Here is a 14809-nt window from a genome sequence, read left to right on the forward strand (position 1 = left end):
CATTTATCCTCCCAGATTCCCTCCCACTCCCCAGACGCCCCCGGGCTTGGCAGGCTCCCCTGACATGGACTGAGCCCTGCATGCAGCTGGCCCCTGCCATGGCCCCAGGAAACATGAGGAAGCCAGGGATCAGAGGAAGAACACTGAGTGCTGGGATCCTGATGGCATTGAGCCCAAATCCCCCATGTCCCAGCACTCAGCACACATGGCCTTTCTGTCCCCCAGGACCACCCAGAGATGACGCTGTCCCCATATCAAGGCTTTGTCCAAGGAGTCTTCCCCGAGTCCTGTCCAGTCCTGTGAGACTACAAGGTGTGAGGCTGATCCTTTGTGGAACTGTGACACAGCATTTGGGGACACTGGGAGGTGTGAGGATAACAGGGACATGGTCAGTGAGGAACTTAGGGAGATATTTGGAAGGCAAGGGGTCACAGGAATATGGGGACATGAAGATATGGGATCTTATGGCGCCATCTTATGGCTGCATGTATGGAGACATAATGGAGATATGGGGAAAAGGGGACATGCAGCCAAATGGGAACTTCTTGGTGATAGGGACCTGGAAGTTTGTAGGTGGGGCCATCAAAGCCAGGCTGGATGTTACTCTGGGCAGCCTGGTCTGGTGGTTGGTGACCTGCACTAAGCAGGGGGATTTAAACTAGATGATCATTGTGGTATTTTTCAACCCAGGCCATTCTATAATTCTGTGTGGGCAGTGGGGACAGTTGGGTGATGGGGACACATAGACACAGGGAGGTTGGCAGTGTTCACTCAGTGCCTTTGTCATCATGCTGGAGATCAGGAGTGAATTATAGCTTGGCTATAGTTGATGGGCTTCCTCCTCATTTATTGTTGCAAAACCCAAAGACCATGACTTTTACAATCATGGAATCTCAAAATCATGGATTACCTGAACCATGGAGTCACAGACTCATAGAATCAGCACGTTGAGGAATCACAGAAGCATGAAATCACAGCACCATAGAACTATAGAGTCATAGCATCACTGGGGTGGGACAAGACCACTTCAGTCACATCAGGAGATGTGCCATGTATTTTCTGCTGTCTTTACATAGCCAAGAACAGAAGTCCCCATGTTACATCCAGAAATCTGCATTGCATGTCTGAGATCGCAGTAGTGCTGCCTCTGTCCATGAGGACAGTTTGCCATTAGGACATGCAGGCATGGAATCCAAGGCTGGGGGTGAAAATTGGCTGAAGGCAACTGAATAGGTTCTGAAGTCACTGGGCTGTGTGCCTGAGCTTCAGCAGAACAAAGCTGTCCTATGGGTTTTGTTCCTGTGATGATCCAGCCTCCTGTCATGGCTTCAGAGAAAGTGAGTCTTGCTGTATCTGGATGAAAGGAAAGAAATAATAGAGAGCTGATAAATGGCTTAGAACTGCAAACAACTCAAAGATTCTACAAGGAAACATGATATGCCAATTTGAAGTGCTTCATCTGACAGAACAGCCAGCTGGTCACAGCTTTCACAGGGCATTTCCCATAAACAGGAGAGCTGCTGTGGGTCATCTATGAGAAGAGCACTTGAATGTTTACGTTGGAAATTGCCCAGAGAGCAGCCAGCTGGAAGAGTTTCCTTTGGGCTGATTCAACTCTGCGCAGTATTTGTCAGAGCTGATCAGTGCTGCCTCATTCACTACATTTAAATGTAACGTGTCATTATCCCTACTCTGGTGTTCTTTTGGAAAGAACCAATCAATTTTCTGTGCTGCCATTAGTGAGGAATCGAGACTGAGGTGAGGTACAGACTGTCTTTGAGATCAATACAAAGCAGGTGGATGAAACTTGATAGCAATTTCATGTGAAAGGTTCTCCTCAGGAAAACCCCTTGGCTGGATTGATGACATCTAAAAAGAAATACTCAGGCTTTTGAAACAGTCAAACACTGAACAAGTGAAATGTGACATGGTCTGAGTTCTCAGGCTGCTCAGACAACAGCCTCCCCTGCAGTGATCTACCCATCACGGCATTATTTAGGTTAGAAATGACCTCTCAGGTCAACTAACTGTTAACTCAGAGCTGTCAAGTCCACCGCTGAACCCGTATCTGTGACATGTCATCCAGCACCCTGCTGGGCCCTGAACTTGTGGTGCTGGGGAACGGGTGTAGGGACTTCCATGGTACAGCATGTTCTTGGTTGCACTTGATGACCTCAGAGGTCTTCTCGTACCAAGATGATTCTGGGATTCTAGGACATTCAGGTTCCATCACGATAGTAGGATTCTCATATTTGATGTTGTTTCTCCAATTCTAGATTTCTAGGATTCTAGAGCTGTATGAATGTAGAAATTCCAGCACATAGGATTCTTCCTTTGTAGGATTCTTTATTTTTCCTTTTCTTAGGTTTGTAGGATGGTTGGACTCTGTTTCTTAGATTCCTAGATTTCTCTGGCAGCCTGGAAAGCAAATGGGATCCTGGGCTCCATCAGGAGAGGGGTGGTCAGCAGGGATAGGGAGGTGATTGTCCCTCTCTACTCTGCTCTTGTGAGGCCCCATCTGTTGTACCGTGTCCAGGTGTGGAGCCCTCAGTACAAGAAAGACATGGAGATTTTGGAAAGGGTCCAGAGGAGGGCCACGAAGATGATCAGGGGGCTGGAGCACCTCCCCTATGAGGACAGGCTGAGGGAGTTGGGTTTGTTCAGCCTGGAGAAGAGAAGGTTGCGGGGTGACCTCATTGCAGCCTTTCAGTACCTGAAGGGAACTTACTCCCAGGAGGGGAGTAAACTCTTCGAAAGGGCTGATAATAGCAGGACTAGGGGGAATGGTTTTAAGTTGAAAGAGGGAAGATTTAGGTTGGATGTTAGGGGAAAGTTCTTTACTAGAAGAGTGGTTAGGTCCTGGAACAAGCTGCCCAGGGAGGTTGTGGATGCCCCGTCCTTGGAGGTGTTCAAGACCAGGTTGGACGGGGCCATGGGCAACCTGATCTAGTAAATGTGTATGTTTGGTGGCCCTGCTAGGAAGGGGTGTTGGAACTACATGATCCTTGAGGTCCCTTCCAACCCGGTCATTCTGTGATTCTGTGTAATGGGTCGCTACGCCCCCTGGTGGCCGCCATTGGTTCTGCGGGCTGCGGCCCCAATGTTCCGGGCTCTGCACCACTGTGTCAGAGCACCGCCGCTGCGAGGAGAGCAGTGGCAGCTGTGAGCTGCTCCCTGAGGAGATCCTTTGCTTCTGCATGGAATGTGAACCTTCCAACCAACTTCCCATTACGTGTTGCTGCCATATGACAGATGACAGCAGAGGGGCAGTCTGACAGAATGCCTTCTGACATGGATGTGCACATGAAGCAAATGTGCGCCATTGAATTCCTCCAAGAAGAAAAAGGTTGCACTCGTTAACATTCAGCAATGTTTGCTGAATGCCTCTGGAGACCAAACTGTGTCTGTGAGCAGAGTGCATCAGTGGGAGGTGTTTTTCAGCAGTGGTAACAGTGGACCACCTTCTCTGGTGCAGATACTTACGAGCAGGGCATGTAGGCTCACTTTCCTTAGCTTCAGACTCCCATCTCTGTTCTCCAGGCTTCTCCTGACCACCTCATGTCAGTCATCTCATTATTGGCAGCTTTCTACCTACATCCCTATGCTCTGGAATTTCTCCTGTAGGACCTATCAGAGCTTTGTGCACAGTTCCTCTTCCACAGAACATCCTGGAGGCTGTGACCACCTCTGTGTACAAAATGGAAGAAGCCCTGAAGGAAGCTTGGAAACTTCTGACATGATAACAAACATTCAAGAACTTTTCCAGTGAAGGGTCTAACAGGGAATGAGGAAGAAGGGATCTGACAACCAATGTACAAACCAGCTGCTGCTGCTGGACACTCAGAGGCACCGTCAGATGTGAGCCTGAAAACACAGACCCCAGCCAGAAGCGCAGGGATGGCCCATCATTTGTTGATCTGTTGGAGGATGAAGTCATTGCACAGTCTGATGAACAGCTGTGTGCTTCCTGCTGGACTGTGGGTTTCTGAGAACATCTGACCCCAACAGCCCCAGAAATGTCTCACCTGAAGGAGGACAGTCAGAGTGACTGCATGACCTTTATTATGTTATGGTTCACAGAGAGCATGTTTCGCTATATACAGCATGTCTGGGCTACACTACAAAGGTACAAGATGAACAGGAATTGATTTCAGAAATGACTTTGTAATGAAAAGCATTACAATACAATTTTTAAAAGAATAAGAATAAATTATACATATAAAATGGCACAAAATAAACAATAAAAGAGAGCTTGATTCATTAAAAAGCTGCATTACAAGTCATGAATTTTAAAAGATGGGCAGTTCAATGCTATTGAAACACATTTGGTTATCACTTTCCTCACTGCATCCTTGACCTCCTGGCTCCTCATACTGTAGATGAGGGGGTTCACTACTGGAGGCATCACTGAGTAAAGAAATGCCACCATCAAATCCATGGATGGGGAGGAGAATGAGGGGGGCTTCAGGTAGGCAAAAAAGGCAGTGCTGAGAAATAGGGAGACCACAGCCAGGTGAGGGAGGCACGTGGAGAAGGCTTTGTGCCGTCCCTGCTCAGAGGGCATCCTCAGGACAGCAAGGAAGATCTGCACATAGGACACCACTATGAAAACAAAGCACCCAAAGCATAAACTGATAATAAAAATGAGAAACACAACTTCCCTGATGTAGGAGCCTGAGCAGGAGAGCTTGAGGATCTGGGGGATTTCACAGAAAAACTGGTTCACAACATTGCCTTGGCAGAGAGGCAGTGAAAACGTAATGGCAGTGTGCAGCAGGGAATTGAGAACCCCAGTGCCCCAGGCAGCTGCTGCCATGGTGGCACAAGCTCTGCTGTCCATTAAGGTCCCGTAGTGCAGGGGCTTGCAGATGGCAACATAGCGGTCATAGGACATGATGGTGAGAAGGGAATACTCTGCTGAGATGAAGAAGACTACGAAAAAGACCTGTGCAGCACATCCTGCATTGGAGATGGCCCTGGTGTCCCAGAGGGCATTGGCCATGGCTTTGGGGAGAGTGGTGGAGATGCTGCCCAGGTTGAGGAAGGCCAGGTTGAGGAGGAAGAAGTACATGGGGGTGTGCAGGCGGCGGTCGCAGGCTACGGCTGTGCTGATGAGGCCGTTGCCCAGGAGGGCAGCCAGGTAGATGCCCAGGAAGAGCCAGAAGTGCAGGAGCTGCAGCTGCCGCGTGTCTGCCAATGGCAGCAGGAGGAACTCACTGATGGAGCTGCTGTTGGGCATCTGCTGTTGTTGGGCTTGGAGTCCTGCTCAGAGTGCAGAAAATAATGACAAGTCCAGACCACTCTCAGACACACTCCTCCTGCTATACTATAATAATTTTCCTTTCCCTTTGGAAAATGATCATTAAACTCCAGAATTTGAAGTTATTTTCATGAATATGAACCATCCCTTAAAGAGTAGAATATTAGGGAGCTCTTCATTTCTTCTCATTTCCTAATCATATCCCATCCTCCTGGATATTTTCCTCTTTGCTGCAGCTGCTCCTTGAGACCCCAACCCCAGCATCTGTGCATGTCAAATCGTCTCAGAGAAATCAGCCTGTTTACAGGACAAGTGAACTATTAATGTCTGCAGAAATCAACTATCACTGAAACTGACTGCATCCTTTTAGGAATGAGAGGCTGAAAGCACAACTTGTGTGACTATCCACAAAATAACCAGTGCATGGGGAGTTCCCGAAACTGGGGAGTCTCAGAGCCGTGTTCAAAGTTGACAGCCCCTTTTAGATTTCTGCCCCCTAATCCTCTTCCCTTCACTCAGAGCAGGAAATGGAAAATCTCTGCCTTGGTTCTCCTCCTGCAAAGCACCCCTACAAACAACCTGTTGTGCAGTGGAGCTGTGATCCCCCCTGCCCCAGGCAGCAGCTGTGGCAGCACAAGCCCTGCCGGGGGGCTCCTTCCCCCCACACATCTCCCCGCAGCGCCCTGGGCAGCTCCCCGGGCAGGCTGAGTGCTGAGCCTGGCAGGCGGCAGAGTCCCATACCCGGCACACAGCCCCTGGGGCACAGCAGGGACCCTGCTTTGCAGGACAGCCCTGGGCACCCGCCTGCAGCCCCGGCTGCACAGCCTGCAGCTGTGCTGGGACACGCAGCACTCAGGGCTGTGCTCTGACACTGCAGCACGGAAACCCTCAGTTAAAGCAGAAGGCTTTTTCCACAGTAAAGAAACATGCAGAGCCTGCAGCCAGACCTGCTACGGGATGTCCCGGCTTTGGTTAACCCTCTATGAAAAGCAGCTGCATAGGCTGCAGTGAGACTTACCTTGTCATGGTCTGTGTGCAATGCTCCTGCAGTGAGCTCACAGCCTGTTCACACGGTTCACATCCTGTAAGCTCTCTCCCCTTTCTCTCCTCTCCTTCTGTCACCTGCAGGCTGTGCTGTGCACAAGAGCTGCTCCTAGGCACAGCTGTCTCTCTGCAGCGCTGCCCACTTTTATGAGCTCCCCGTGTCCCAAGGAGCCCGGCCCAGCTCAGCAGCAGAGAATGTCATGTTTATCTTTCCCACTTGTCTCCCCTGAGATGTCCCTGTATCTTCTTGGCCATCAGCTCCTGAAAGACAACAGCATCATGACTGTGCTTTGAAATCTGATGAATTAACCACCAGATGTCCAGTGGTCAGTGACTAATTCCAGACTTAGAGGAGACCTACCAGAGATCATTTGATGAAACAAAAAGGGCACACAGACAAGGGCAGAGAGGGGTGGACTTCCCCTGTGCAGGGCAGTGATCCAGCTGAAGCATTGCAGGCATCTCATCCCTAAAGATAAACGCTTGGGCTGAAATGAGATTCTGCTCCCCATGGACACATAGGAGCTGAGATTCTTCTGGTTCTGATCTGATGTGCACAAGGGGTTGCCTGCATGTGAGCTCCTGCTCTGAGTCCTTGGTCCTTCAGCAGGGAGGCAGTTGCTCACACACAGACACTGGGTGATGCCCAAGGTGCCTGGGCTGCTCCTGGATGTGTGCCAGTGCTTGTAAACTGTGTGGGATATCCTTGAGATAGACACCTCCTTCCTGAGCATCAGCTGCGGGCCAGAAAGGGGATAGAGGTATTCTTGGCCATTCTAAATGACAACAGAACCCAGGTGAGTTTACCACCCATCTCCACAAAGCATGCAGCGTTACACAGCTGACTAAATGGATGAGCTCACAAAAGAAGACTCATATCTTTCTCTGCTATCCATCTGCTGCATATTCTGGAGCTCAAGGCAATACAAAGCTAACACACATCTTTATTCTTTGACAGACAAAACCTCAGTTTTCTATGGGCTCTCAGCTGAATGGCATCAGAAGCAGCCTAGTGTTATGTTAGTTCTTTTCCACCACACTCACATACAGCTGCAAATGCAGCACAGGGCCTTCAGGAAAGCCATGCCCGAGGAGTGTCCTTGCTGGTATGTCAACTCCAAGACCCATAATGGGTCTAATGTCTGTGTGCCACCCTCTGCACACTGATACCATAGATGAGCTCTCCGGTCAGGCTATGTCCAATGATGCTTTCCAATTAGGATGTTTACTTCTGTGGTTTTGCACTAATGCAAACACCTACACACAATAAGCTAGAAATCTTGGTAGAGCTGCAGGCCTGAGATCTTGTTTGGACCACAGGAACACGGTCAAATGGCATCCACAACTGCTCTGTAGCACAAGGGGAATACAGAGTCTTTAGGATGGATGGGCGAGGATACAAGGAAGGGCAACTGACCTCTGTGAGAGTGCACTGAGCTCTGCCTGGGGATGGACGAGCAGCCAGGTCAGAGACAATGGAAATGGCAAACAGAGGAGACCAACAGTGCCTGTTTCTGTCTTCCTGATCAGAGAGAGCAAGTGGAAGGTGCCCTCTGCAGACAGACGGAAGCCTGATGTTGTCAGGCCCTTGCCCCATTTGGTGGCCTTTGTCACTCCATTATCTGCTGCAGGGACAGCACAGCAGGGCATGTGCCATCCAGCAGATCCCTGGAGAGCACAGATGGCAGCTTCTTGACCAAGCCACGGAGGAACCAAAGAGGAGAGGTGCTCTCCTGGATCTCATACTCTCCGGCATGGAAGGTCTGCTGGGAATAGTGAAGGTCAAAGGGGCATCAGGCCATGCGCAAGATGCAAATGGATCTCTTCTTTCTTTCTTATTTATTTATTTATTTATTTATTTTGAGGCCGTATGCTTAAAAGATATTCATTAATGTCAATAAAACGGAAACAAATAATTGTAGACAAAGATCAAAGTCAATTAAAATGTGTTAACCATACTCAACATGAGAAATTCTCATGAGTCCTGATCCATTTTAAGGTGTGAATATGTGTCTTTGATGAGATTTTGTTTCTTTCTGGTTTTTGTTTGTTTGTTTGTTTGTTTGTTTTGTTTTGTTTTTGTTTTTCTTGAAACTATGATGTTTTCCAGAACCGTGTTTGCAGAACACAGATGCCTTCATGATCAGGGACACAGACAGTGGTGCCAGTGCCAATCAATGCCCTGTGACTAAAGCTTGGCATCTACCACTGCTCTTCCCTGCTGCCTATTTGATGTCCCTCATCCTCCAGGTGTCTCCAGCTTTCCTAAATAAATGGCCATGGTTATGGGCATGTTTTCAGCAGGCCATCTGTACACATGCTCCTGCCACTGCCCTCCAGATTTCCCCATCCCTTGCTTTTTCTTCAGTCAGATACCTCCCAGTTATATGGCTGATTTCTGACTTTCAGGGGGATTACTCAAATTTGCTCCATCTCTCCAAAGTGCTGTAGACTGTGTTGTCAACTCCTTCACTGGGATTCAATCTATCCCTTCCTATCTATTCCTTTTCTTTCCCTTTTTTTTTTTTTTTTCTTTTTCTTCTTTTCCTTTTTTTTTTTCTCCTCCTTTTTCTCTTTCTCTTTGTTTTAAAGCACGAAGTCTGAAAGATGTTCATTAATGTCAATAAAAGTGAAAAAAAGAGTTGAAGACAAAGATAGAAATCAATGAGAATGTGATCATCCTTCTCAACATGTGAAATAGTCAGGAGTCCTGTTCAATTATCAATTGATACCTCCCAAATACTTGCCTGATCTATCCCAGGGAGATTACTGGAATTTGCTCCATTCCTCAAAAGTCTGATGGACTCTGTTGACAACTCCTTCACTGTGATTCAATCTATCCCATCCTATTTGTGTCTATCTCATTTCTTGTACAAATATTCCCTGTGGAAGACAAACCTCAATAGAAGCAGGTTGGATATGGCATGCAGATGATCACTGTGTTTTACTGTTCATTCAATTGCATCACATTTCCCTCCATTTGCTGGCCAAAATAAAAGAGAAAACTTTCCTTTTCCATGTGCAGCTGGTTCTCTGTGGAAAGCCAGTGGACGTTGGTGCAAAGAAGGTTTAACACTGAGGCAGGTGACGGCAGAGGAGAAGAGTGATGTGAGGAAAAGTGATGCAAGTCCCATGGGGTCACTGTGAGTTGCAATGGAGTGGGGAGGTAGACAAGGGCCTTTGTTCACACATAGGAACAGAATAGAACTCACTGGGGACATCCTGGATTGATATTAGTCGCACAGTGCTTCTTTAATGTCTTGATTAAACCCAACTATAAATAGACAATAAATGTCTGCTGGATTCTTCCTGTTTAAGTTCTCTCCACTTACCTCTCCATTTTGCTGAAAAGTTCTGAAAACCTGAAGAGGATGACAGGAGGGCACAAGACACAGGAGGGCTCTTTAAGTTGCAATCAGCCCCAGGGGGCATTTGCTGCTGAGTCCATCAACCTCCAGTGCAGAGAGAAGACTGCACAAAGTGCTCAACAAGACAAAGTCAGAAGTAACAGTGAAGTTTCTTGGAGTATTAATGGGCCCACTGAGGGCCATTAACAAGCAAGCTTCCCAAGGGACTTGTTAGAGAAGATAATTGGAAGCCATGACTACAGGCAGGCAAAGGCACTGGCATGGTGGCTCTGATGCTAAGAAACCCCTCCTTTGCCTTACGATGCCAAGTCCTGATCCCCAGACCCTTGGCAGGGAGATTCTGTCCCTCATGTTGGCTCAGGGACCTTCCTGGGGAAGTGGGATGGAGGTCTGTATGATGTTAAATGGAAGATGGGGACAGAAGATCCCAGGCTCTGCATGGGGTGCAAGGATGCTGTGAAGTTCATGTCCCATGTGTGCCCTGTGTTTCATTGCAGGATGTGGGATGTGAGAAGGGCTCAGTCTGAACAAGCAGTCAATCCCACTGAAACTCTGAACTTCTGATCTCTCAGTTACAGTGCCCTCCCGTGCACACCCTCACATAGTTTGGCGTCCTTTATGTTCTGCGGTGCCCAGAAGTGCACTCAGTGCTCCAGGTGAGGTTGCAGCAGTGCAGAGAAGAGAGGGATGGTCCTTTCCCTCACCCACCTAGTAATAACTTGTTTCCTGTGTTCCAGGGGACTGTTGGCCTTCCTGGCTGCCTGGGCACCCTGCTGACTCACATTCAATATGCTGCTGACCAGGACCCCCAATCCTTTCCAGTCGGACTTCTCTCCAGTGTCCCATATCCAGTCAGTGTGTATGTCCAGGGTTGCCCTTGCCCAGGTGCACAATCAGGCGCTTGTTCTTGTTATGCTTTATGCACCAACTGGGACTCACTTCTCTCTGCAAGTCCTCTCCACCCTCGGTGGAGGCAACAGCTCCTCCTAAACTGGTATCATCAGCAAACTTGCTCAGTATGTCTTCTAGTCCTTGTCATGGTTTTGTCATCTTTGCTATTGGTATTCCGCATCATAACATCATGTGGAGCACAGAGAAGAACTACACCTCCCAGAGGATCTCACGGTCAGAGAGGGAAGCACGTCACGAAAGTGACGCTAGCTCTCTCTCTCTCTCACTGCCTGGCAGCAAGTGTGAAACCTCTCTCTTTCTCTTTTATTTTACTTGATTTATTAGCCTCAATTTCAATTAAATTGTAATTAGTTAAATAAGTTTTCCTCCTTAGATTGTTGCTGCTTCTCTGTTTGTTTCCCTGAGCCCAGCTCCCATCTCTCTACCCCTTTCCCTTATTCCCTTCCCATTTGTCAGCGGTTTGTCCCATGGGCCTACTGCCCCCCTGTCATGGACAGAGACTGATCTAGATAACGCCGTGACACCATGCAGTGTTCTCAAAGGTGATTCAGTGTCTCAAGAACTTTCCACTTGAACATTTCCAAACCAGCTCAAATGCTGAGAGATAGAAATGCTGGTTTGGAAGTTCAAGAACTGTGACGGTCTGCTGAACTTGTCACAGGGCAGTGTGTAGGATACCCCACAGTAAGAACCATCAAGGGTAATCCCACAAACACACACATCTCTTACCAACACTCAGACAATTTCCAACAGCCACGTTTTGGATGCTGCTCCTGGACTGACGTGACACTGAACAGCGTCAGTGCAAAGGGCTTTACGAAGCGTTTCTTTTCTGAGCACACCTAACAGATATCAGGTGGGTCCCTTGGCTCATTTCCCAGTTGGCTGGCAATTTGGAAGCACCGTGGAGGAGTTCCATGCAAATCATCACCAGTTTGACCAAAGGGGTGACAGAAGGGCTCAGAAGGGATGGTGTCACTGTGCAGGGAGCACCAGAAAGACAGGATGAGCTGAAAACACCCTGAGCCCAATGGTGGAGTTGAGCAGATCCAAGGACTGATATCAAATCACAACCCACAACCACAACAAATCAAGACAAAACACTATTACAAACAGAACATGTGACACAGAGGTATATTCAGTATTCCGGCACGGTCACATCTTCAGTATTTCTGTCACGAAACACAAATGGGTAAAGGCAGCTCTCAGCCATTCTGTGTTCAATCAAGGTCCCACGGGGATCTTCTGTGAAATAAAACAAGACCCCAACTTGCCCTTTGGGGGATTTGTTCATATGGTTAAAATGAGGGAATAATCTAGCAAGTGTTAATTTTATATTCCTTTTTGGGGGTGTCCTTAACCTTCCAAGGGTATTTGTTAAGGGATTTCATTAAGGTTAGGGAAGCTGGCCTCAGGTTGGCTGGATCAATCCACACAGGCTGGCCAGGGAGAGAAGTGTTTCCCTGGCTTCTCGGCAACTGGATGGTGTCTCACAGGGGCAAATGGCAAGGGTGGTGGGTGAGGCCTTGGGACAGAAGGTGTTAAATCGAGGATCTTCTCCTTTTGTTGTATGCTTTCTGATACATCCACCTTTCACTGCCCTCCCCCCACCTTGGGCTGGAGGGGGGCGAAGGCAGCAGCTTTCCTTGAGCTTTTTGAGCTTTTGTTCTGGTCACCAATTAACTGATTTCTCTAACCTGACTGTGGGTAATCCCTCCATCAAATCTCGTGGAATGCCCTCTTGACAGCCCAGTGTCCAGAGACAATTATGTTTATATTTCACCTACCTGCTCTTAGTGCAAATGAAACCTCTCCAGCCCCACTGAGCTTTGGGCTGGGTGGCACAGGGGCAAGGCTGACTGCTGCAAACCTCACTCCCCTCGGCTCAGATTAACTGGTGGAAGAAATCACCGGCCTGTATTTTCTCCCACAGTTAATTAACTCTCGGGCAACCTCCACCCATGTCCATACTTTGTATCCTGACTGCAGATTTTTGGACATTATAGTTCCTTCTAACACTGCCCGGGTTCTTTCTCCCTGGGACACAGCCTGTATCTTCCCTGGCAGTTGTATGCCTATGGGTTTCAGTGATTCTGGAAGCCCCCTGATGAAAGGAGTCATCCTCTCAGGATCAACGGGTGATTCACTGTATGGCTGCAGCTTTCTATCATGCATCATTTGGAGGCAGGCAGCCTTTTGAACGCTCCCTACTACCTGATCAACAGCAGCATCAGGCAGTACGGCTTTGTCTGCAGATCATCACCTGCCTCATCTCTTCAACCACAGCAGTGTCTCTCAGGGGAGTCAGAAACAGACACACTGCTCTCCAGATTCTCTGATCAAATCAGGAACAAATCATTATGCTATGATGAGCGAACCATGCTGTCTGTCAAGGAGATGTCAACATCTCCCTTTCCCACCCTTCCCTTCCCTGCACACAAAGCAGCAAGCTGCTGCCCATCAGAGGGTTTGTTTTGCCAGCAGAAGGTGACTGCAGTCATCTGAAGGCTTTGTTGGTTGTTGGAGGGCTCCACTGGTTGTCAGAGATGTTCAGTGACCATCAGAAGGCTCCATTGATCAAGAGGGGATGTCACTGGTCATCAGAGGGCTTCATTGGTCATCGGGAGATTGGAGGTGTCCATGGGAGGGGATATGCAGACTTTGCTTTGGGTAATGGGGTTGGGGCACTGAGGCAAGAGGCCTAACGCAGACAAATGGCTGCAGTAAGAGAGGGGCTAAAAGGAGGGTGATGTGGTCACACTGTGTCCATGCAGAGCTGCATCAAAGGGTGAAGGGTTTGGGAGGAATTGTATGGAGAAGCTGAAAGAGAGCAGAGGAGCTCCATCCATTAGGACTTTGGAGCAGGTGATGAGAGAGGGTGGGGAAGCCCACAGGGGTGCAGGACATAGTGCGCATGGCATGGAGCTGGGGAAGCCTCCCAGCATGTTGAGGTGGCCACAGCCAAGCAGGAACAGATCCCAGCAGTCCCTGCTGAGCATGAGAACAAGGACACAGACACACAGCGTGTAGCTTTGCTGAGGGATTTATTGATCATCATGGGATGTCGCACAGCCACCAGGGAGGGGGGTGAAGGCAGAGCACGGAGGAGGGTTCTGCATCCTGAAGGAGCATCTGGTACAGAGCAGACGCATCTGAAGGATGAGCTCCAGCATGGCCGGCGCCAACAAGAAGCAACCTGGGATGAGCGAGAATGGCCCCATGGTGGGCCGTGCCTCTGGACCAACATTCAGTGATACTGAAGGTACACGTGCCCACAACCACCACGGAAGGGGTGCTGCAGCCAGTTTTGGGATGGAGATGACACTTTCCATCTGCCACCTCCCTCCTGCGCAGCAGTGGGAGGGGTGCCGGGAAGCGGCAGATGCAGAGTGTGACCTGCTTTTCCTTTCATCTCCAGAGCGAGTTGCCGTCTGGGATGCGGTGGCCGCCTTCATACGTGAGCAGCTGCTGGTGCACAAGGTACGTTTGTTGGCTGCCAGGTTCCTCCTCGCCCTGTCCGGCTCAGCCTGGACTTCCTCTGAGTCTTCCCCTGCTCGCACAGCAGGAAATTCACCCCGTGTTTCCCTGCTGAGATGCGTTTGGGAGGGAGGGCGAGGGGAAGGAGAGGGCTGTGCAGCCCCAAAGCCGTCACCACTGCCCTGGCTTCTGCCATTGAACAGCAGGAGGGGGCTCCTGAGCTCTGTCCCTGCACAGGACCAACTCCAGCTCTTCCTCCAGGCAGCCCATAACACAGCCGCCCTTTCTTCCTCCTCCACTCACAGGGGGTCTGGATTCCCACCTTCGGCTCCTTTGACATCATCTCCAAGGAGATCAAGATGGAGGACAGGACCGTGACCCTGTGCTGGCCCGTGTTTCACCTGGCCAGCAACCTCATAGCTGTGCACCACCTCAAGTCCTGCAGGGAGTCCCTGTCAGGTAGGAGGGGGGATTAAACCCTTGCTGTCTTTGTGGATGGGGCAAAGAGGGCCACCACTTCCCTTCTCTGAAGCAGACCTCCCTCTCGGAGGAGCAACGCTATCCAAATGCAGGGCCGTTCTGGATGATGTCCCTTAGAAGCAGTTCTAGGTGGAACAGCAACCGTATCATCAACACCGTCTGTGGTATTTTTTCAGCCTACAGGAAGATGGAGCCCCTGAAGTGCAGCCAGGTGGCCGCAGCTGCCTCTGTGAGCCAGCAGAGAGCACAGGCTTCTATCCGGAACACT

At 49.4% G+C, this 14809-nt stretch overlaps 1 protein-coding gene across 1 annotated transcript; it reads right to left on the bottom strand.

The window, feature by feature from the left end:
• Positions 1-4045: 4045 nt before the first annotated feature.
• LOC146759151 (olfactory receptor 14C36-like) lies at positions 4046-5245 on the bottom strand. Its single transcript, XM_085510258.1, has one exon. It carries the CDS (start codon positions 5237-5239, stop codon positions 4274-4276), a length of 966 nt encoding a protein of 321 aa, XP_085366384.1. The 5' UTR covers positions 5240-5245; the 3' UTR covers positions 4046-4273.
• Between the last annotated feature and the right edge of the window lie 9564 nt (positions 5246-14809).

This window comes from Coturnix japonica, chromosome 10 (assembly GCF_054131305.1).
Source record: "Coturnix japonica strain WE chromosome 10, WE-NBRP24, whole genome shotgun sequence".
NCBI classification, from domain to species: domain Eukaryota; kingdom Metazoa; phylum Chordata; class Aves; order Galliformes; family Phasianidae; genus Coturnix; species Coturnix japonica.